The following is a 23525-nucleotide window of genomic DNA, read 5'->3' as shown; positions in this document are numbered from 1 at the left end:
GAATATTGTACTGTCTACATTATTTTATCTCGTTCGAGTGGTGCGCCGGACGTTAGTCAATGCGTGTACTGGTTTGCCAAGAGAAGTTACCTACAGTTGTGTTTAGTTAGCGATGCATAACGTGTTTGTACTTTAATTTGTTTTTTAGTTGTACTCTTGGAAATCAATGGTTAATAATTTAAGAAAATAAAATGTATGTGAAAGATTTATGAATTTCATTTTTCTCCATGTTTGGTATTACATATATCGATACTTCAGGGAAGAAAAGACGCAAAAACCAAACTATAAAATTTGCAAAGTCAAAGTCAAGGTCAAAGATCATTTATTCCATAGGTAAAATAAATTTACACTTGAAATCGTCACATTTAAGCTACTGCTCGTTCACTACGCTGATCTCCCTGAGAAGAACGAGCAAGAAACTCTAGGGATTGCTCTTTTCAAATAAACTTAAATGCTATGGAATACACTTTGAATCAAATTTGTGTGGATTCCGGAGCCATGTCGTCTTTCCATACATCGTTATCTAACACGTAGTCTTCAATTTTGTAATATGATTTTTCGATCAAAATATTTTTAAAACAGCAAGAGATAAAAACTTAGACATCTTCATAGACTTAGACATTCTCATAGATGTTTTTGGTTCATATCCTTTTTCATTTTTATAGCTATTTTTACGTAAAATGTTCAGTTTTAACAAAAAATAATTCTAAAACCGAATCTAAAAATAAAAACATCTAACCTAAAAAGACTAAACAGATAGAAGAACTTGAAAATTTAAGCCAATAGCATCAATAGATCATTCTTGATGAAATTGGCTTTTACGCGTATTCTCGAAGTATCGATATAATAAAGTAGAAATACTACGAATCGGCGTAGCCATTTGCTACGACGAAACGCAACGCAAGAGGTAATGTTGTTTCTAAAAGCCCCAATAAAACAAAAAATAACATTGCTTAAAATACTGCCATCTATAGGTAAACAGAAAAATTACTTAAAACTGTAATAGATAGCGACATCTATCGTTGGGTACAAGATTTCATCTGAAGTGTTGCCATTTCATAGAAAGTAAATATGTGTGTATCCGAACGTATAAATAGTTGTCTCACTCTGTCCATCTTCCTTCTTTCCTTCTCGTGTCAAAAGAATAGGCAACCGCCACATGTCACGCCTGAATTTTTGTGATTTTCTTTAATTTTCTCGAAAAATATTTATAAAAAATGGTTTGTATTGCTACAAACACTCATTACTTGTCATATTAAATGTGTATTATCTAAAATATTGTGCAGTAGTGACGTAATTTTCCTTAAATTATAATCGGCAGAATACGTCTTGTAATTCAGTATTATTTCATTGTAGAAACCTCTTATGCTGCAAGGGCACGAGCGTGCCATCACCCAGATCAAATACAACCGTGAGGGAGATCTGTTATTCTCAGTTGCGAAGGATTCAAAACCTAATGTGTGGTGGTCTCTGAATGGCGAACGTTTGGGCACTTTCAACGGCCACGGAGGTGTCGTGTGGTGCCTCGATGTAGATTGGCAGACTACCAACCTCATTACAGGCGGTGGTGACAGCTCCTGCAGGTAAAATAACATTGTAAAATTAAAATTTTATTGTAGTGCTGCTTCATAAGTTAACAGGTTAGGAGTCTGTTTAACGAGGAACAGCTCCCCTGGAATATAAAAGCAGTGTTACTTAGTCCAAAGATGCTCATACATTAAACAATATTCAATCTCCATAAGTTGACACTTAGGTAAAAATATTTTGCCTGTGTTGCATTACAATAAGCCACAAGGAAAATAAAGTATGTATGTTATTCTCTTGTCTGTATTTGAATTGATGCATAGTAAATTGATTTATAGAAATATGCCCATGTTAATACAGACATTTTACATTATTTCAGATTATGGGACTTAGAGACTGGAAAAAACATTGCCACGATAAAGTCTAACTCATCAGTGAGAACTTGCAACTTCAGCTACAGTGCATACCAGGCTGCCTACACCACCGACAAAGCTATGAAACATCCTTGTGAGGTATACAATTCTGTTTTCTCTAAGCTAGTTTGGTGCAAAGGTGTTACCTAGTTTTCTTATTAGTTTTATTAATTGACCATTTAAATAAACCAGTTGTGTCTGATCAGTAGCATCTTATTTTTTTATATGAGAATGTTAGATTCCTTCTATTTGTTCTTGTTCTGAGTTCTTGGGCTTTTGCGGTTGTTACACAGCAAATGAAACTATTTTTCCAGATGTATATCTAGAAAAATAGTTTCACTCTTTCTTTTAATGAAATTGTAAAAATTGTGATAATATTTTATAATTGCATTGATCAAAAGAGTAAAATATTTATCTATTTATGTAAGCATTATAAGATTTTAGACTTATATGGTTATTCACTAAATATGATTATCACTAATTACAGGTATTTACTTCGGAACACATTTAATTTTATTGTCCAGATATTTTGAAATGGTTACATGCTCCATGGGCTCAGATTGACTAGTCATCGGCAAACAACAGCTTTAAGAGCAGGCTTATCTATCTACCCTCTTTTGGTATAGTCTACTACCTTCATCTCAATTAATGGTGTTATCATTGTCACTGCACTTTTTTCACAAACCACACTCACTGTATCCACTGAATTCTAAGCATTTTTACTATTATTATTATTGTAAATTGGACACTGGCCAGTGTACCCATGACCATGGAGCATATAACCATTCAAAAATATCAAGGAAATAAAAAGAAATCATACTGTGCTAAGAAACTTGGAAGTAGTACTAATCATCTATGTGTGTTTTTTGTTGTGTGTATTTTCTGATAACAGAACCATATCAAATGGTAATTAAATTTAAGTGTGCATAGAGTTAACTTGTTTTTATTTTATTTTATGTTTGTGATATTAATTTTCATTGTCAAATGATTAAAAAGAAAGAAATAGAAATTATCGATGAATATCTATTTTACACAGGTGACATAAAACAATATGCCAAATCTTCCCACCTGTCCTTAAAAGCAAAATTTGTAATTATTTTCATTTAGAATGATTAGGTCCAATTTAATTAGCATATTAGTTTTGCATGTTTTTTAGTAATCTTAATTAATTTTTCAGGTGTTCATCATAGACACAAGAACCATAGATGACTCTATGTCGAATCAGGCACCAATCCTCAAGTGGGAAATTACAGACTCAAAGGTCACTTCCATGGTGTGGGGCACACTGGATGAGACCATCATCACTGGTCATGAAGCTGGAGACCTTATTCAGTGGGATCTTAGGGTGGGTGCTTTACTCGGTTTCTAAATTTGTATCATTTTAATAATCTCAGTAGCCTGGTTACTAAATATATATTTTCCTGGAAGAAGTAAACACAAATTGGATATTTTGGGGTTACTCTATTTCTCTTAGCACAAGAAATATAGTTTGAGACTATGCAATGATATGATTGACAAGCATATTATTATTACCAATTGTTATTGCTGGCATTTTTTTATTGCATTGCAAAATACTATTGAAATTTTTCATTTTTTTTTTATTTATCGTATTTTGCATGTTATTTATTACACACTACAACAACTATATTAATATATAAAAAAATTTCAGACTGGCAAGAAAGTGCATTCCATTAAGGAGCATACTCATCAAATCAATGATATGCAACTGTCCCGAGATGGTACAATGTTCATCACTGCCTCGAAAGACCAAACTGCCAAACTTTTTGACACTAGCTCGCTAGAGCTTCTCAAAGAATACAAAACGGAGAGACCAGTTAATTCTGCTGCTCTCAGCCCAATTCTTGACCATGTTGTATTAGGTGGTGGTCAGGATGCTATGGAAGTAACAACAACTTCGACAAGACAAGGAAAGTTTGACGCTCGTTTTTTCCACTTAGTATTCGAAGAAGAATTTGGCCGTATTAAAGGCCACTTTGGTCCTATCAACAGTTTGGCATTCCACCCAGATGGTAAGAGCTACGCCTCAGGAGGTGAAGACGGTTATGTTCGTGTACAGAGCTTTGATCAATCGTACTTCGATTACACTTTTGACTACAACAGAGATTGAGATTAGGTGAATTGTATAATCAGTATCTGAAAATTTTAATACTATTAAAGATTCTTTAAGATTTCACACATATCTGGTGGTTTTATTTCTATATTGATTTTCCGCCGAGTTCTTATCCTAAACCCCTCTTGAAACCACTTTATTTACTTTATTAAGGTCACGGAAGTATATGTAGGTATGTAACGGGTCATGGTCCATACAATATACACCTTTTCGATTTAGGTATCACAGACAGCCCCTCTATGCAGAGCGTGCATGGAGGGGGAGGAAACGGCTGCGCACATCCTACTACAGTGCTCCGGCGTGGCTAAATACAGGGCGAAGTACCTTGGAGTGCCAAGGTCGCTCCCCGAAGTCTTCAGCAAACCGAGGAGGCTGCTGAGATTCCTAGAGGAGCTTGGGTAGCACGAGTAGGATCCTGCACCTACCTTCGTATAAAATATGAAGAATTAATAAAAATACGAATACAATTGCTACTATATATTTCTAATTTGTGATACGAAGTATGATTATAGTTCAGTTTATTTTATAGAAACTCTTTTAAGGTGATTACCGTTTCTTAAAATCATCGATAACCGGTTTTTAACCGGAAAAGAACAGTTTTTGAAACTCTACCATCTGTCAATGTCACTCACTTGTCGCGCACGTCATTTGTCAAAGTCAAAATTGAATTGAATGGGATAGGATAGGGTTAGAAAGAAAACAAAAAAACGCCTTTTCCTCTCGATAGTTTTCAAAATGAGCGACGTAGATAAGTGGATCGAAATTGCAAAACGATGTAAATATCTTCCTGAAGATGATCTTCGGGAGTTGTGCAATATTGTATGTGATCTATTGCTGGAGGAACCAAACGTTCAACCGGTAACAACGCCTGTGACCGTTTGCGGAGACATACATGGTCAGGTAATTAATTAATATAAACAGTTAGTTTTTCTATTCATATGTTTTTCTAGTTTTAGTACGTTTCTTAGTTCTTGGAAATATACGAGTTCTTGTACAGTAATCATCAAATCGTCTTTTATCCGCTTTGCGATTTTCCAACGCTATGCTTTACTTTAAATGTGACTAAACATAGTAATATTGAGACTCCAACCTTACGATATCATCACTTATTTAAATTAATGTACATTCGATACAATGAGTTGCACACAATGGTGGTTTTAGAAGTATGTAGATTCTTTATCTATTTCTAATAAGATTAACCAATTTAAATACATATTGCCATATAAACTCTTTTAGTGCCAAGCTGTACTCTCGCCAGATGTTAATGACTTGCTTGGAAGGTTCATTTTCTATATAATTTGTTTTCCCTGGATTCATGTAACATTTCTCACTGCTTATGTTTTCAGTTTTATGACCTCGAGGAGTTATTCAATATTGGAGGGCAGGTCCCTCACACAAAGTACATATTTATGGGGGATTATGTAGACCGAGGATACTACAGTCTTGAGACTCTAACTTTGCTTATGGCACTTAAGGCTAGGTATCCAGACAGGTGAGTCACACTTTTCTTTATTTTAATAGTGAGATAATTATGCATATCATCATTTCATAACACTTTGAGCAAAGGAGATTGATTAAAGCGTGAAACACACAGAATGCGGGAGCTGCTTGGGCACACGAACTGACCAGCTCTTGCACTCTGTGTGTTTTCGCCCATGTCACCGCTATCCCACGTCATGTCACGTCTTTCGCTTTACTGTGTGAAAGTTAATCAATCTCTCACATCTCTCTCAAATTAATCAATCTCCTTTTTGAAATCGTTATCTATAGATTTATATATGTCATAGGATTCCAAAATTAAAGTTAATCTTGGAATTCTATGACATTATATCTCTTACTGGCAATGAACCTATTTCTTTCACATCAATCAGATGATGAATTGACCATCTCAGTCAGCCATGACCAAGAGATCTGTAAATTGCCTGAATTGATGGGTTTGTTTGAAAAAACAAATATATGCGATTTAAATCTGCAAAAAAATAGTTTCATTTCCAAAGTGTAATAATTGCAAAAACCTAACAACTTTTATATCATGGGTTCAACCATAGATATAGGAAAAAAGTGTTCAACTACTGTTGAAATTGTTACATTGATTAAACTCTGCTACATGTAATGCAGTTTCCCTTGAGAAGAATGAGTAAGAACCTCTAGGGGTTGGTAGATGTGCAACATTATCTAATCCTTCAAATACCACTTGGACTAAATGGGCAGCAATGTATTTACTAGTGCAGGAGGTCATTGACTTTTGTATTAATTTAGTGTTTTGTTTTCTCTATAATTTCAGAATAGTATTATTGCGGGGAAATCACGAAACATGTCAAATAACGAAAGTGTATGGTTTCTACGATGAGTGCTTGAACAAATATGGAAATGCAAACGCCTGGAAGGATTGCTGTAGAGTTTTTGACTTGCTCACTGTTGCTGCTGTAAGTTTCACCAAACTGGATTGGAATAGTTAAATTTAAAAAATGCACATTATTTTTTTGGTAATCGAAGTTGAAGATTGTTTGATTCAAAATATTAATATATAATTTAAGTGCACCTGTGAGGCCACCTCTTTTTATTTGACATAAAAAGTTAGTGCTAATGATGACTTTAAACATTAAACTTTGTATTGTCGGTGGAATAAATTCATTTGTAAATATCAGGGTCAAAATTAAATTTGGCAATGTATAATTTTTTTTATTTTATTTACAGTTAATAGATGAAACGGTCCTTTGCGTACACGGTGGTTTGTCCCCTGAGATATCAATGTTAGATCAAATAAGATGTATTGATAGGAACCAGCAAATACCACATAAAGGAGCCTTCTGTGATCTCCTATGGTCAGACCCAGCTGATGTTAAGATGTGGTAAATTATATTTTATATTACTATTTATTGAAAAATGCTAGCCAAGCACAAGTAAGACTTGCACTGTCAGTATAACATTATTAACATATTGATTACTTTGAAAGTTAAGATTTTCTGTTTACAAACACCACACACAGGTAATAAATACTCTTAATCTTGATCTCGATTTCCTTAATGTATAAAATAAAAAAAAAGAAAATACATTCATTTGACTTAATAATTTAAAAAAAAAATTACAAAGCTTTAATACCACTGTTTTATTTTTTGCTATAATTATTGACAGCTTTGTAAACTATATGGAATTTGTGTTGATGGTGAAGGTCCATGTAACACTATTGGCTTGCCTTAAGAAATTATTTAACATAGGCATAACATAGTTAACAACATTTCCATTTAATTTCAAATAAACAAACTGCACAACTTTTAGTTTCCTATACAAAATCTGACAGTTTTTGTTTAGTCTGACAAGGGAAACTGCCATAATATTGCAGAGTTCCCTTGCCATGGTAAAACAATGCCTAGTGATATATTTATATAAGTAACAAATATGGTGCTTTTTGTGCTGTTATTTGACAGACTAATTGTCTGAGCCAAATTTCAATTTCCCATGTCAAATAGATACAAAGGAATCAGGTGTGACATAATCTCAGTACAGAGTACTAAAAAAACCGACCTCAAAATTACGTGGAATTACATCTATTTGCCAAGTTTTATTGAAATATCCCCTAGTTCGCCACTATACAGGACTTGACACAGGAGATAATAAAAATCGGTTCTTACTACTCAAAGTATATTGAGAGAGTAAAACGCCTTGAATTGGAGAATAGCAAAACCAACCATTAAAATAATTTCTCCTTAAGTAATATTTAGGCGCTATTTATAAAAATGAATGTTCATGCGTGATCAGCCACTCTTAGAGGTGGATGATTTTCTTCAAAATGAAATGGGACCACTATGGAGGTACCCTCTTTCCTACAAAAAAAGAATCATGAAAATCGGTTCACAAATACCGGCGTTATCGCGTAACATACATGCAAAATAAAAAAGAAAAACATACAGTCGAATTGAGAACCTCCTCTTTGTTTTTGAAGTCGATTAATAAAAAAATTATTCCAAGGGGTTTAGATTAGATTGTACACTCCGCCGCAGATTGTTATATAAAAACTGCCACTTTCTAAACTGCTGAACACTATGTTATGACATAGGTACTATATTTCATCTAGGTACTGTTCATCCTATTAAAAATTATATGCTGTATATCTTCTGTTAACTCTGCCTTCTCCTGATTTGTTGGAGAATGAACATTATATTATATTATTTATAATTAAAGAGGAAGTTAGTTAATTAGTACTTTTACATTGTAATTTTCATACTTCCTTATCGACTTCGTCGATGTCGCCCGTGACTTTCTTTCTTGAAGCTATATATGCGCTTTATATTGTTTCTCAGGTCTGTAAGTCCACGCGGAGCTGGATGGCTTTTCGGCAGCTATGTCACAGAGCTGTTCATGAATTACAACAATCTGAATCTTATATGTCGGGCACATCAACTTGTAAATGAAGGTATTTATTTTGATACAACTTTTTGACATTGTGAGGTACACAATTCATTGAAACACATAAGACATCAGAATAAAATCCTTGTCCTAATACAAGTTGAGCGCAACAAATATCTTGCCTCCATTAACCCCGCCAGTGTACAAGCCACAGAGTTTTGTTGGGTAATTGCATTAGTTTTAGCCGATTGGCTTGCAAGTTTGGGGGTCTACTCTCGATCTCCGTCCGACATCCGTCCGAAACAATTACTGTCAAATAAGTAATATTCGACAAAATTAAAAGCTTCATTCGCATCACGCGTCTTTTCATTTGGTCAAGTATTGCTTATTTGGCAGTAATGGTTTCGGACGGATGTCGGACGGAGATCGAGAGTAGATCCCCAGTTTTATTAATCATTACAAAATTGTCTTATAATTACGTCACGTGATTATATTTATCATAATTAAACCTTTCAGGTTACAAATACATGTTCGATAAACGTTTAGTGACAGTGTGGTCAGCTCCCAATTACTGCTACCGATGCGGTAACGTGGCCTCAATAATGGAATTCAAAACTGTCACAGACCGAAACGCTAAGTTGTTCCATGCAGTCCCAGATAGCGAGCGAGAAGTACCTCCACAACACACTACGCCTTACTTCCTTTAAGCACAAGTGATAAGAGTATTCCCAATTGTATAATGTATAGCATTTTTATAAGTGTAATAAATTGTTGCATATTTGTACAGTAGTAATTTGTTTCATTTACTGAAAGTGCAATCATTTGCTAATACGTATTTAAAGGGTTCCCTACTTGAGATCGAATGCCGTTTGGTCTAACATTAATTTCTCGAAAACGTTTGCTCGATTGTCCATTTAACCTATGAATCGTGAGCTCTAAGGTTTGCCACATCGATGCATCAAATCTCGAAAGATCATTTCCTCAATCATTTCCTTTCCCCAATCAACAGCCAAAAGTGATTTCTCGAAAAATTTAGTTACCTATATGTATGTAGTATTTTGTATTTACATTTCAAAGTTTTTGTTTTTGCGTTGTGAAAGGCTATACAGAATTTATTATCAGTTCAAGCAATGTTCGTTGCTTTATCGCGGATATCAGGTGGTGTCTCCGAACTATCTTGATACATAAAAAAAACAAAATACGACATAACAAAATTTTTCGAGAAATCACTTTTTTGCACATTTTTTTACAATTACCTTAGAGCACACGATTCATAATAGGTCAAATGTATAATCGAGTAAACGTTTTCGAGCAATTAATGTTAGATCAAACGGCATTCGATCTCAAGTAGGGAACCCGTATTTAAATTATTCCAGTGTTTCCCGTTGGTAAGTCGGACCAAGACTGGTCTGGCCAGTGGGATTCTTTTTTCCGATTGTACAGACTGATCTTACTGGCGATTCCTCAGGATGCATAGAAAAAAATGTATAATCAACAATGTTGACAACAACAGAAAAAAAATGGGGTCGTTTAGAGGCTTAGGGGGAGATTTGTAATTTCATCTAGGAAGACACCGACACCGACTGAGCTCTCGACTCTCGACTACAACTTGTGAACATCAACTAATATTAGTTGATTATTAAGAGATTGCTCAAACTAACTCGGTTCGATATTTCTCTCCGTGTAGTTCATATATCTGTCCTGGTTTATTGAATAAATAAAAATCATGTCAATCGGTCGCTCCGTTTCGAAATGAAAGTAGACACAAACAAATAAAAAGGCAACAGACACAGTTTCGCATTTTAATAGTTATTAGTATTCCTGGATAGGTAATTTTCGAAGAAAATAGACCACGGGCAATCAGTTTTTGTTAAATAACCCGATTTGTGCATTCCTGTATGGATCGGCTGGTTCATAGAATACTTGTTCTTACTTGTTGAGTACGATTGAGCGTCGAATGAGATAAACGAGTTTAAGCATGTTTGTCTTATTCCTGTAAGTGCGTGCTGCTTATGCAATCCTATATAAACAACGTAATATTTATTTTATTTTCATTTGCGGTTTCGCGCGTAATAGATAAGCAGTACTTAAGTTCAACACTTACGTATTTCTCAAAGCAAATTAATGTCGGAAGTAAAAAAGAAGACACGGCAATACTGTGCGGAATATATTAAATTCGGATTCATTGAAAATCCCACAAACTCATCGCCTTTGTGCTTTCTATGTCTAAAAACATTTTCGAATGAAGCAATGAAGCCTCCAAGACTGCAAGACCATTTGAATAAAAAGCATCCAGACAAGAAAGACAAGAATGTAGCATATTTTCAAGACCTAGAGAAGAAGCATAATACTCAGCTAAATGTAGCAAAACTCATTTCGGCGGCTGCTAAGCAAGATGACGACGGACTTCGAGCTTTGTACAATATTTCTTTGTTAATTACTCAAAAAGGCAAACCACACAACATCGGAGAAGAGTTAATTTTGCCAGCAATAAAGGAAGTAATAACTACTGTGCTTCATAAACCGGCCGCAGATATTTTCCGAAAAATTCCTTTGAGTAATAATTCTATGCAAAGACGAATTGATGAAATGGCTGAAAACATTGAAGAATCATTGTGCAATCATCCGAGGACTAGTCAATTCTCAATTCAGCTCGATGAGTCCACTTTACCAACTAATGAAGCATTGTTGCTGTCTTACATGAGTTTTATTAAAGATGAGAAAATATGTGAAGAACTATTGTTTGCTAGAAATTTAGAGACCGATACCAAAGGCGAAACCGTATTCAATACATTGGAATAGTTTTGTGATAAGAAAGAGATTCCCTTGAAAAATATTACATCAGTTGCTACGGATGGCGCTCCGGTTATGACAGGGTGCCATAAAGGCTTCATAGCGCACTTAAATAAAATTCCAGATGTCTTTGCTGTACATTGCGTTATTCATAAACAACATTTGGTTGCTAGAAATTTAAGTGAACGACTATTTCAATCCTTAGACTATTTTTTTTCCATCCTCTAAGGGTCGTATTCTAGAACTCTATTCAATGCTCAGGTCTCAAGTTAACTCTTGCGGGTTATAGTAAGTCTCGTTTAGAATGAATGTTTAATCTCCGCTAATATAGCTCATATTAATTAATTTAATTTGAAGTTATAGTGGTTTTTAAGGTGAAAAAATGGGGGCGCTAAAAAAGAATTTATTCTCAAAGTGGGCAGTAGACAAAGTAAGTTTGGGAACCCCTGGTCTAGATATATGTCTGTGACGGTAACCTATCACAAACTCGAAAATTTTTTTGTCCGAAATAACGTTTGTTCGAATTTTCATTACTTACACCGAAAACCGAATTATAACGAAACAGTTGTTCATTCAGGATACGTTGAATGTTTATCCCAAAGACACGATTAGGTTTAAAAGAAAAAAACATTTTCCTCTTAAAATTACTTTCGAGGTTATGAAATTTCGACCGAACGTTATTTCTCGAACATGTTATTTCGGACTATTTATAGGTAACCAATGTGGGCAGGCGCTCCAAGGGCATGATCTGTTTAATAGGTATATGACCAAGAGTCTGCTATTTTGTACTCAACGATTCTTTAATAAATCACAAGCTGATCTGGACAATGGGAAAAAAATCCCATTGGTCAGACCAGTCTCGACCAACGGGATACACTGAATTATTCGATGGCATTGTTTTGCTTAACCTGCGACAGGGACTGTCGCAGGTTAAGCAAACTCAACTAAAACTCCGAAACACATTTGAAACGCAAAAAACTATAGTTACTGACATACTGAATTTAGTACCTATAGAAATAAGCTCCATGTGCCGTAAAAGAGAGAAATCTTTTCTGAAGGTGTAAAGAATGTAAAGAAAAAATATAAATATAGTCAAATAAGTTTATTTAATGTGAAAACCAACATGCAAGTACATTTTTTTAAATGTTGTTACATTTTTGTTACTTTACGTGGTGCCGTTGATATGCTGCTGTGAATGGGTTAAACATGTGAATGATTATTATGACTACGATCCACTTAAACTAATGCATTGCTCACGTCGGTACAACAGTTGAGTTCAATGGGACGGATTTCTTTAAACATGAAAAGCATAAGATAACTGGAAAAAATATTAAAGTACAAACAATAAAAACAGAAAATTTCAGGGAAATAACAACAGTTTGATTTTGTAACAATGTCATAACTAGTGGTTGTTTAAATACACTTCCGGACACATAAATCGAGCCATCTTGCATTTTTATTCTTCAAGAATTTTTTTATATTACTATTGAAGAGAGATTTTCCCGGATTCGCAAATTTAAATTTTCAACAAAAGCTTTAGAAAATGACGTTTAGTACACCAGTTTCAAACTTGAATTAGTTATTAAGCAATCAAACAGTATTTAAGCTAAGGACATTTAATACTGACAATGCAAAGTGGCCCGAATTATGTGTATGGGAGTGTACTTACTTTTTTAGATCTAATATAAAACAAAAACTTTAGGAAGTTGCCAAGGCATTAAAATCACAGAATGCTATTTTTGAGATACGGCGACTAGCCAAATAAATCCTAGATATTTTCAGGATATTTGGGTTAAGTCATGTAGATATCCATGATATGGTCACTGGACAAGCGTAAAATAAATAATCCTTGCGTTAAATAGCATAATACTAATTTTATTTATCTAAAGAATATTATTTAACAAAACAACGAATTACATATTATAAAAGCGTACCTAGCAATTTTGAATTAATTTATCCTTTCTAAGTTTGAAAATTTTTCAACACTTTCTGATATAAAAATTACTTAAACCCGAGAGAGTACCAAGTGATCACAGATTCTGAAAACTCCGCTCATATTAGTACAAAAGTAACCAACATTTTGAAACGGATCCGCTTATACTAAACTGTGTGAAAGCTGATACATGCTCATGAGTTATTGCCATTACGTGTGTTCTGGTTCACTTGAGCGGTAGCAAGGTCACAGATTCTAAAAGTTCATGTTGAATATGTCAAGATAATTTTAAACAACCAGCACACAAAAGTATAAGCATGTACCTGTTTTCAATTGAACTATACGAAAGGTATACTACTATTTAGTTTCTATTTGCTAAGACATTTTAAAGTTTGCCAGCCAGTACTCGGTAATATTACAAATGCAATAAATACTTTGGCAAAAACATTAATCACACAACCACTCCATCACCGCATATGTGGCATACGTAAGTTAATAACACAATTTAACATCAGTACAATAACAACATGAAAGTACTGGCGGACAAACACGGAGGCGAGATGTAGATCGGACTGTAAAATACGCTCTTTTATACATTCCAAATAAAAGAGATATTTCCCTGCTTTGTCACCACCTTATTGATTGAAATAATACAGTATAACTTTAACACCAGGTGCCAACATTTTGATAAACCAAAAAGACCCTGTTGTTATAAGTAGTTCAAGCTACACACAACTAAGCTTAACCTAGAGATACACTTCTTACTTAAGATAAAAGCTCACGCTTAACTAAATATGTAGTGAAGATACTTAACACCGTTAACTAATATGTAACGAAGGCAAAGAAACTTTAATTTCTTCAAAGTTGATCATTTATAGTTGGAAGTTTCTTATCAAAGGAATAAAATGGCGAACCTGGCTGTTTATTCTTATTACATTTTAAGCTACAACCCACAATTATTGCTTATCTGATCCAAGAGTGCAAAACTTAACAAACACAGCACTAACTTACTCTATTCAAATTTAGCATATATTTTTATACTTTATTTTTATAATTCAACACGGTTTGTCGTTTAAAGAATTTGCAAGATCAAATACTAAATAACGTTTATAATTTCTCCAATGTGTATATTTTTTGTTAATGTTTCATTGGTCCTATGCCTTTTGGACTTTGGTCAAACCGCATGGGCTTTGGAAGGAACTTAACAGTTCAAAAAATTATTCGAAAATCTGCACACTTAGTTATTTCCAGATCTAATATGATTCTATCCTGCTCACTCTTAAAATCATTACAAGTACAGTGAAACGTTAGACAATTAGTTGTGATTACTTAATTACGTCGAAGAGCTTTTTTATTTAATTAGTCGTTCCGATAAAATTGTGCTAGAGATCGTATAACTGGCGTAAAATCAATTAATATAAAACTAATAATAATAACGCACATAAGCGAAACACACCTCTAATGCAATGCTAAATCTAAATATTTAATTTCAACTTTTTTCTTTCAAAGCCGTTCTCGGAACACATTATGGTTTGCATGAGAGATATTTAAGCCCGTCGGAAATTTCTAGGGTATTGATCTCCTCTTGGCTGCCCGTTTCAAACTGAGGCTAATTGGCGTGATGTCATTGGACAGATTTGCAATTATAATTCCGACAGGGTGACTTTCCACAAATTGTCTGAAAAAGAGGGACAGATCTACAAGTAGTGTTAGACGGGACATTGTAACTACGAATCCTTTTCAGAGAAACATAGAACAATAAGATACAGTGCTACGCCCTATTGTCAGACAACTATATCTTTCTCTATCTTGTTACGTGTTATACAATTGAAGAATTTCTTCTCTGTTCTTCGTATAGTTCTGTCTCTTTCTAACCTGTAGCATAGTGAATGTCATTTATTCGAATTGATTGCAACATTGAGGTAAGGAGGTCGATTCGAACGTGTTGACGGTCGGTCGGTTTGCCGGGTGATCATTTGAATAGGCCGAGTGCAAACGCGTCAAGCAGTTGTGGGACATGCTCGTCGATGCCGACGATATCGAGGATGCCCTCGTGGCTGCCATCTGTTGTACCCGAGCGGTGAGATGCCAGCGACATTACTACCAACCTGGAAATATCACATTAAATAGTCACATCACGTTCAATTTATTACAGTTATAGTCACATTCAATTTCCCAGCAAAGTATCTATTTAATAAGAAATATATTAAAAAATATTATTTTCAATTAAATTAACAAGAAATTAAAATTACTAATAATCAGAGTAATAAAAAATTAAGTAGTAAATAATATTTGTATATTTTATTATTATAATAATGAAACAGAGATGTTGAAGTTCTTTTGATCTTACTATGAAGGACTATCAATATACTAAATTCTAGTTACATGATATTATCTTACTTAGCATCGGGTATGTTAGCATTTTTCCTGTAGCGTTCAAGGGCCCTTACGGGGCAGTGGTCTTGTAGCTCCTTGTTCGCTGGCGGCGGGGGCCCGAATCTGCCACCAGGTCCGCGACCCCCGCGCGCATTTTTCTCGAGCTCCATATATCGAGAGGACCGGTCTATCATGTTGATGAAAACGTCCACTTTTTGGTTGTTCTTGGACGCCCATTCGATCGGTGCGTCTAGCTGCACGCGGCCGAGGTTGGCTTTCTAGAAGTTGTTGAAATTGTTTCAATTTAGAGATATTCTAATATGGACATACTTTCTGAGGAGTGGCGTACATTAGGGGCGGTCCATATCCAGCAGTGGACTGTTGCTGATGACGTAAATAGTCTTAAAGGAAACCCAATGTCGTTACAAATTTGTAAAAGATAAGAGAGACTATTTGAAAGATGAATAATACAGACGGATAACTGTTTGTTAAACTCGCTAGTTGTTGTCATTTGATTGTTGATGAACTTACCCTCAACTGGAATTCAGCTTCCTCGATGCTACTGAAGTTGCGCTCAATGGAGACGATCTCAATGCCCTGTTCGGTAAAGACGGCCACCTTCACCTCTTTCTCGCGCTTTAAGATTTGCAGGGCCACGATTATAGCTGAAAATTTATTCCAATGTAAAATGTATGACGCACCTAGAAACTTTGGAGGAGCCACCTTTATAGAAGTAATGAAATAATATTTATTTCAATATTTATCTATTTTATAATTCGCAATTGTTAATTACATTACATTTTACAAAAATCAAAATTTACAAAATAGTGAATTGTGCTTGAGCCCGACTCTAATAGACAAATGTCAAAGCCTGCTTCTGCCTCTCTCAAAATCTGCCTTGTCTATTATCTTTGTCTTTCTCTTTCCTTGTCTCTTTTTTGTCTCTATATGTTGTCCTTGAGTTAGACAAAACGAACTTATATCCTGTTTACTCACCAGCGTGACCAGGAGTGACATGCTTGTTGTAGAAGCACTCGGCCAACAAATGTTTCTTGCTTTTGTTTTCGGAGTCAGCATCGCCGCCGCCGGTGGTGGGCGGCACCGTCGCCTTGGCAGACACTTTCTTGCCTTTCTTCGGTATTACGTAGTTCTTACAGAAATGACGACCTATTACAATGACAAGTCGTCATACCCTTTATTTTTGATAACACTATCTATCATTTAAAATTGGTAAAATTATAGGCACATGGGACTTGTCAACTTATGACTCAGGGTGACGGACGCAGTGGCAGTGCCCCTATGATCTTTACGATTTAACGCTCTGAGTGGCACTGCAACTGTTAAGGATAGGCGTGTCGCTTACCACCAGGCGCACGACTTGTTCGTCCCGTCATTTGGTATTCTAAAAAAAAATAAGTTGGACCACAGTATTGGGTCGGCTGGGTGTTAATTAAAACTAAGCAGAACATAAGGTTTTTTTCTTAACGTCGTGTTATTTATACAGCAGTACTATTATACAAAACCGTGGGACTTGAAAAATTCTTCGCCTGTCTATCGAGATATTTTTACTTATAGAAATTTATACAAATAATAACAAATATGTACCTTTGAACATATGGTGTCTCATGTCAAGGGTGATCATGTAACGGGCGTTGGTGGGCGCTGTCAGCAGCCACGTCTGATCGATCAACTTGTTCAGAGCCGAGATCACTGCAGGGTTCGGCGGGTGGTCGATACCTTTACATATTCATCAATGTTAAATCCTTCTCATTAAATAATAATGCAGGTATTATATAAATTACGTGTTTCATTTGTGTAATTAATTAAATTAGTAACATCAAACCATTACTATGGACATAAGAGTAGTGAAATTAACTCCATAAGCACTAAAGGAAGAATAAAAAAAAAATGAAGTTATAAACCAGAAGTAAAAATAACAGAATAGACTGGAAACGGTTATAAAAGTTTCGAAAAATAATTGTATTGGGCCTCCAAATTAGGACCCTTAAAAATGCTTATTACATGAAAATATTAACAATCAGCAAAATATATCAATGATAGATGCATAACAAATTAAATTATTTCAGTAAATAATACTAACCATATTCAAAAACTTCAAAGGATTGGTGCAATGAACAGAGCAAAAACAACTTTAGAATATGATGACAGTGGTAATGAGAGAGATGAGTGGTGAATTACGCGACATAAGTTGCATCGTGCAACAAGTAGCAACGACATTTTGATGAAACTTCTACAGAAGAAAACGCCAATGGAGTACTTAGGCGAAACGGAGTGAGTAATCGTAGCGGTAGTATTGTTTTAAACTACGTAATAAATAACTAGTTTTCATGAAACATTTTGAAGGTAGGCAAGCTAGTCTGGAGCTGGACTAAGCTGGCTTGAATACACTGGTCTTGTCAGGCTAACAGCATGTAATAAACAAAAGACTAAGATTTTTTTAATGCACACATTCATAGCCTCGCAATTAGGGTAAACCCTATGTCACGGGAGCCATGCACTAAGCAACCACATTTCATACCCAAACTCACACGAGTAATAAATGTAGGCCGTACAAATATTTGTCCCTGCCCGTGCAGCAAACCCGGGACCTCTGCCTGGGAGACCAGCATGGTAACCATTCGACCAATGAGGCAGTTTTAATAATCATTTGTGCTGATTTACTTTCTTGGAGATAAACACATTGTGATGAAACCTGCACATAGTTTCAAAGAAGTATTCGGAGATGTGTGTGTCCAATTTGAAATGGATTAGCGACACATCCCGACTCAGATAGTTGTATCCTACCACGATAATCGCTGTGTAAATAACTCGTAATTGATTGAATATGAGTCAATACTTGCCCCAATGCTTGACTTCCTTAGGATGTCTCCTGGCGACGTTCCACTCCCAACGTTCGGCTTTGGTGTCGTAAATCTGGCGTGAGCGACGGCGCTGTTCTTTCTCCAAAGCCACTTTGGCTTTCTCGTGTTTTAGGGGCCTAAATAGTTATATTGCATATTATAACTACAACATATTCCATTAAACAACAATAACGAATTTTGTAACAAAGAGGCGTCCATAGTATCAAATAATGGGGCTCTAATTAGCCAAAATTTTTGAAAACTTTATCTATTTGTGATAATTAAACCCTTACTTTGTCTTCTTCTTATAGTTGTTAAGCGTGATGTAGACAGCCAAGGGAGTAACCTTCGATTTCTTAATAACATCCTGGTTGGTGATTAAGGATATCAGGATAGCTGTTGTGGTCGAGTCACTAGTCAGGAATCCCATGTTGTGAATGCGTTGGATATTGTATAATAGTTGTTCTAGAGAGAACTGCGGGAGAATTGCGTTCCATACCTGAAATTATAAATATTTTCAGATCAAATGTAAGAGATATGATAAGCTAATTTAAAGTAATCATAACAAAAATTTTGACTAGATTTTAAATTAAAGATATTAAAGTTTAGTGGGTTGCTAGTTTTTGATGAAATAAATATATAAATATAAGCATTGTTTTCAAGGATCCACTTCACCGCCTCACTCAGTCAATCATAAAGATAAATTAGATCTTTTTAAATACAAGGTATTAATTTTTTTATAACAGAAAATGATATAAATATGTAGCCTAAATGCAAAGAAATTATTGTTTAGTAGATGTTTTGAATTCATATCAGGTCTGCTTCATCAGGTCACATGGTCTATCTTGTGATGTAATAATATTGTTGCTGTCACTATCAATGAAGCGCAGGAGAGTGAGCGAGATAGCATTCATTTGGTTAATAACACGTTAATTTAAGGAATATGTGGATAAAAAAAGTGCAGGAGAGTGAGCGAGATAGCACTCATTTGGTTAATAACACGTTAATTTAAGGAATATGTGGATAAAAATTTCTCAATTATTCATTAACTATTCATTACTATTCTTAGGGTTATTTAAAATGTTTTATGATATTGAAAAAATTGCGTAGTTTGGCAGAAACAAACGAGTTTTGAGCCCATTTATTAACTAAAAAATTTAACAGAAAACTGAGCAACCACGACCACGACATTATTAGTTTTTAGACCATGACAGGTTTCGTATTGGATAGTAACAAGATCGCACAAGAGTTTATTGAGCTTGATTACTGAACAAAACCATAATAATAGCAGAATTTAATTTGTTTCTTAATTCAACTGTGTTTGTGTTTTGTGATACACCAATTATTCATAGATGATTAATAGTTCACATTTATTAAAACTTTTAATAATTGTAGCAAAATTTTGAAAGTACTAAAATTCCATAGTATAAAGTATAATAAACTTACTTCGTGTGATGTAAGCAAGTGTCCAGGGACATGATCAATAGTAAACTGAAATTTCATCGCCAGCGCGGCGGCGGCCACCGGGTCCTCACAATGTCTCATGTCTTCTACTTTTTGTATATAGTCAAAAATCTCCTTCACTCCCTCCTGGTCGCCGACTACTTGCCTCGCCCGTTTTAGGCCGAAAATCGCGTACTTGATCACTGCGTCGCGAGCTGAAATGTAAATTTGTAATTGTTAAGGTGTATTTTTAATCCCATTTCTCCTAAATCAATTATATTCAGTGTTGGGCGTTAATCAATTAAATTTCAATCAGAAATTCAATCAGATTAAAAAATAAATTGATTTAATTGCAATTGATTTTAATTGGAATTAAATTAATTGCAATTAATTTTTTTAGTTGTTCTAAGAAACAATTGAAACTAACAATTAAAACCGAAAGTACCGAATAAAAGTGTCATTACGTATATGGGTTACGGGGTGGGTTAAGGCTGGGTTAGGGGGCCGTTTGGAGAGCCGGTTGGGGGGCCGGTTGGGGGCCGGTTGGGGGCCGGTTGAGGGGCCGGTTGAGGGTCCGGTTATGGGGCCGTTTGGGGGGCCCGTCGGGGAGCGTCCCACCCTTAACTCACCCCCAACCCACCTCCTAACCCCCTAACTCACCCCCATATGCCGTATAAATTTATCATAAATGTCAGTTTTAATAGTTAATCAAAAACATTGAAAAGATTGAAAATTGATTAATTGTAGATATACGCGATTAACGATTGATCAATTGTTAGTTGCGAGAACCGCTTTAATTGCTGTTTCGCAATTGACAATTAATTAATTGTCAATCTTTAATTGCCACAACAATTAAATTTTGCCCAACACTGATTATATTAAAGATATTGTATGTTAAAAATGGACCTAATTTGTTTACAGTAAATAGTTTGGTCACTTAATATCAATACATCATTTAGCGTGGTAATTACAGTGGACAAAATGAAATGCATTCAAACACCGTCGTCTGTGTTTCCTAGAGTGGGTGTAAGCGAAATTTTGAAATATTTTTAGGGGAGCCTTTTCTTTTTATGATACCAAGTGACGGGACGAACAATTCGTGTCCTTGATTGTAAGCGACACGCCTGTCCATAACAGTTGCAGTTCCACTCAGAGCTATAAAACACAAAGATCTGAGGGGCACTGCCACTGCGCCCGTCACCCTGAGACATAAGTCTCATGTGCTTGTAATTTCACTAGCACCCTAACTCTTTTAAACCGGAACGCAGCATTACCGCTTGGCGGCAGAAATAGTTAAGGTGACAGTAGGTACTTCTCTGAACGAACTGTTTCACAAGGAGTTTTATTGCTACAGAACTTTAAAAATTAAACTTTATTAAAACAAAATTGAATTTTAAAACAGGACGTAAATATTTTAAAACAGTTGTTAAAACCTAAAATATGCTCCCCTGAAAAATTATTCGAAATGGCGCTTACGCTCTTTCTAGAAAACATCGACGGTACAATATAAGTGTCCGAGAATCCAAAATTCACCATACTGAAAATGAAGCAAAAAAGCAAGGGTATGGCCATATAGTCAAGGTCACAAAATATCAGTTCTCAATATTATTGTAAATTCAAATAAAATTAAAGTTGTTTGTTAATATATCAAACAATACTAAAACTTATTTAATGGTACATTTTATTGTTTATGTGATATGTGATTCATGTTTCCTACTATAATTAACTACTAATTAACTCACAATACTACATTGTTTATTTGCTTACCGGCATCATTTTCAGGAGTCTTGTAATGGGCTTTTCTCAGAAGCGTGGTGTGTGAGCGTCCGTGGCGTGATCGGACACGAGTTAGCTCTTTGGCCAGTTCCATTGGATCCTTCTTGTTGTACCACTCATTGACGTTCTTGCACCATCCGCGACCATTGCCTGTTAAACAGATTTATAGTTTTTAGGTTTTCACAACTGTTATGCATAGGAAATGAAACTAAACAATCAGCCATGATCATGGGACCTGTAAAGGGCCTGAAACATTAGTTTGTTTGAAAAAACAAATATACTAGCAAATTTAGATTTGAAAAAATAGTTTAATTTCCTATGTTAATTAGTTTGTTTATTAAGGATAAGAGGTGTTGGTTACAATACTGACACTGGCAAGGCAACAGTAGGCGTTCAAAATGATTTAATCTACTGGACAATGATGCCAAATTGGGGTCACCATTCGTAGGTCCAAAAGTAATTTTATAAAAAAATAATAATGTAAAGTAAAAGTAAAAGTAACCATATTTTCACAGGAACAAGTAATAAACAAAACTATAAAAATATATAAAATAAATATTTAAAATATATTCTAAATTGTCAACAACTTTCATTATTTGTGAATTAAGTAATAATAATACACACACACTTAGCCCCACACTAGGGAATCCCTGTGTCACGAGTGCCATGGACACACACATAGACAAACACAAATTACACCCAAACTCACGAGAGAAATAAATGTAGGCCATAGGCATATTTCTCCCGGCCTGGGAATCAAAGTGAGGACCTCTGCATGGCAGCATGATAACTGTTCGGCCACGCAGGCAGTTTAATTAAGTATATTTTAGAGTAGAAACCCAACTGGGTTTTGAACAACTGTTCATTAAACTATAGGAAGGATCTGTTTTGGTTCAAGGACTGATCCCAGATGGAAACAAGATTATAATACAAAAATTGTTATAAGTCAAGACAGTAATGATTTTATTATTTTCTCAACATATATTTCAAATATTAAATATTTAAAACTTAAACATTATAATTGATTGAAAACTTTTTTATGAATTCACAAATTACATTTAAGGTCATCTTTATGTGGGTAATTGAAATTATTTTCAAGTTTCTAAACAGCAGTAACTTAAGTTAAAATTGGTAACAGTCATATTAAATAATAATAAAAATAACTATTACTTATTAATGCAAGCATGTCGATAATGCATACCCGTTTTCAATGACCTGGCAAATCTATTGAAGATCATTAGCTGTTCTGGAGTGACACACAATTCAGCTGCAGCCTTGTAAGCAGCTTGCTTCACGGCATCCGAACCAAGTTTAATGCACTTTGCCAAAGCAAAAGCTAGTGGCTCAAAGCGCGTGTACTGTCCATCTTTGCCGGTCTGCAACAGAACATAATGTTAGTTAACTATATGTGCGTGTTTTATATGTGTATAAAACTTACCCATAAAGAAAAACTTACCTTCAACAAGACTTCCACAACTTCGACATTGTTCGCTCTATTTTGAAGGGCTTCATTTAGGGCTTGCAACTTGTCGTCTTCGAAGTATTTATGAGACAACCAACAGCCTGGGTAGTACTTTGGTATCTCACGCCCAGTGTGAACAAATCTTGTCAATTGATTGCGTAGTTTGGGATCAAGAGGTACGGGATCTGTCATTTTTGTTCACGAAATCAGTTCCTCGGTCCTACTGAACCAGATCCAGGCGACGCAGTATGTGTGTAATCAAAATGCAAAGCGTAGCTCATCTAGGTGCGTACGTACGCCCGACTCCGCGATCGTATTCAGCTGCGAAGAACATAGACGTTGTTAATGGTAAATGTATTCCACGAAAAAAACTATTAATTTTCTGTCGGTATTCGAGCGAAACATGTGCTACAATAAATTGAGGATGTGGCCAGAAAAAAAATACAATGGCTGAATCATATTCATA

The 23525-nt window shown here is 35.1% G+C and overlaps 3 protein-coding genes across 4 annotated transcripts; 2 read left to right on the top strand and 1 right to left on the bottom strand.

The window, feature by feature from the left end:
- Positions 1-1129: 1129 nt before the first annotated feature.
- Positions 1130-4133, top strand: LOC113233078 (eukaryotic translation initiation factor 3 subunit I). Its single transcript, XM_026468056.1, has 5 exons — positions 1130-1220; positions 1357-1583; positions 1904-2036; positions 3115-3282; positions 3607-4133. The coding sequence occupies exons 1-5, from the start codon at positions 1218-1220 to the stop codon at positions 4063-4065; spliced, it is 990 nt and encodes a 329-aa protein (XP_026323841.1). The 5' UTR covers positions 1130-1217; the 3' UTR covers positions 4066-4133.
- Positions 4134-4782: 649 nt separating this feature from the next.
- On the top strand, positions 4783-9158 carry LOC113233058 (serine/threonine-protein phosphatase 6 catalytic subunit). Its single transcript, XM_026468022.1, has 6 exons — positions 4783-4968; positions 5415-5560; positions 6353-6494; positions 6766-6920; positions 8370-8482; positions 8932-9158. Exons 1-6 carry the CDS (start codon positions 4804-4806, stop codon positions 9120-9122), a joined length of 912 nt encoding a protein of 303 aa, XP_026323807.1. The 5' UTR covers positions 4783-4803; the 3' UTR covers positions 9123-9158.
- Positions 9159-13399: 4241 nt separating this feature from the next.
- On the bottom strand, positions 13400-23516 carry LOC113232911 (60 kDa SS-A/Ro ribonucleoprotein-like). Of its 2 annotated transcripts, XR_003310665.1 has the most exons (12): positions 23054-23380; positions 22799-22973; positions 21589-21747; positions 19825-20036; positions 18672-18877; positions 18379-18515; positions 17123-17254; positions 16514-16684; positions 16049-16182; positions 15542-15795; positions 15017-15249; positions 13400-14819 (listed from the first exon to the last, which is right to left on the bottom strand). XR_003310665.1 is itself a non-coding variant. In XM_026467812.1 (11 exons), exons 1-11 carry the CDS (start codon positions 23249-23251, stop codon positions 15114-15116), a joined length of 1914 nt encoding a protein of 637 aa, XP_026323597.1. In that variant the 5' UTR covers positions 23252-23516; the 3' UTR covers positions 13400-15113. The 2 variants fall into 2 exon arrangements, 1 of the variants encoding a protein (XP_026323597.1); XM_026467812.1 differs by having other exon boundaries at positions 13400-15249; positions 23054-23516.
- Positions 23517-23525: the final 9 nt, after the last annotated feature.

Source organism: Hyposmocoma kahamanoa, unplaced genomic scaffold, assembly GCF_003589595.1.
Source record: "Hyposmocoma kahamanoa isolate Upper Pololo Valley unplaced genomic scaffold, ASM358959v1 78, whole genome shotgun sequence".
NCBI lineage: Eukaryota > Metazoa > Arthropoda > Insecta > Lepidoptera > Cosmopterigidae > Hyposmocoma > Hyposmocoma kahamanoa.
The sequence above is the reverse complement of the archived record's forward strand: the minus strand, read 5'-3'. Positions and strand labels throughout refer to the sequence as shown.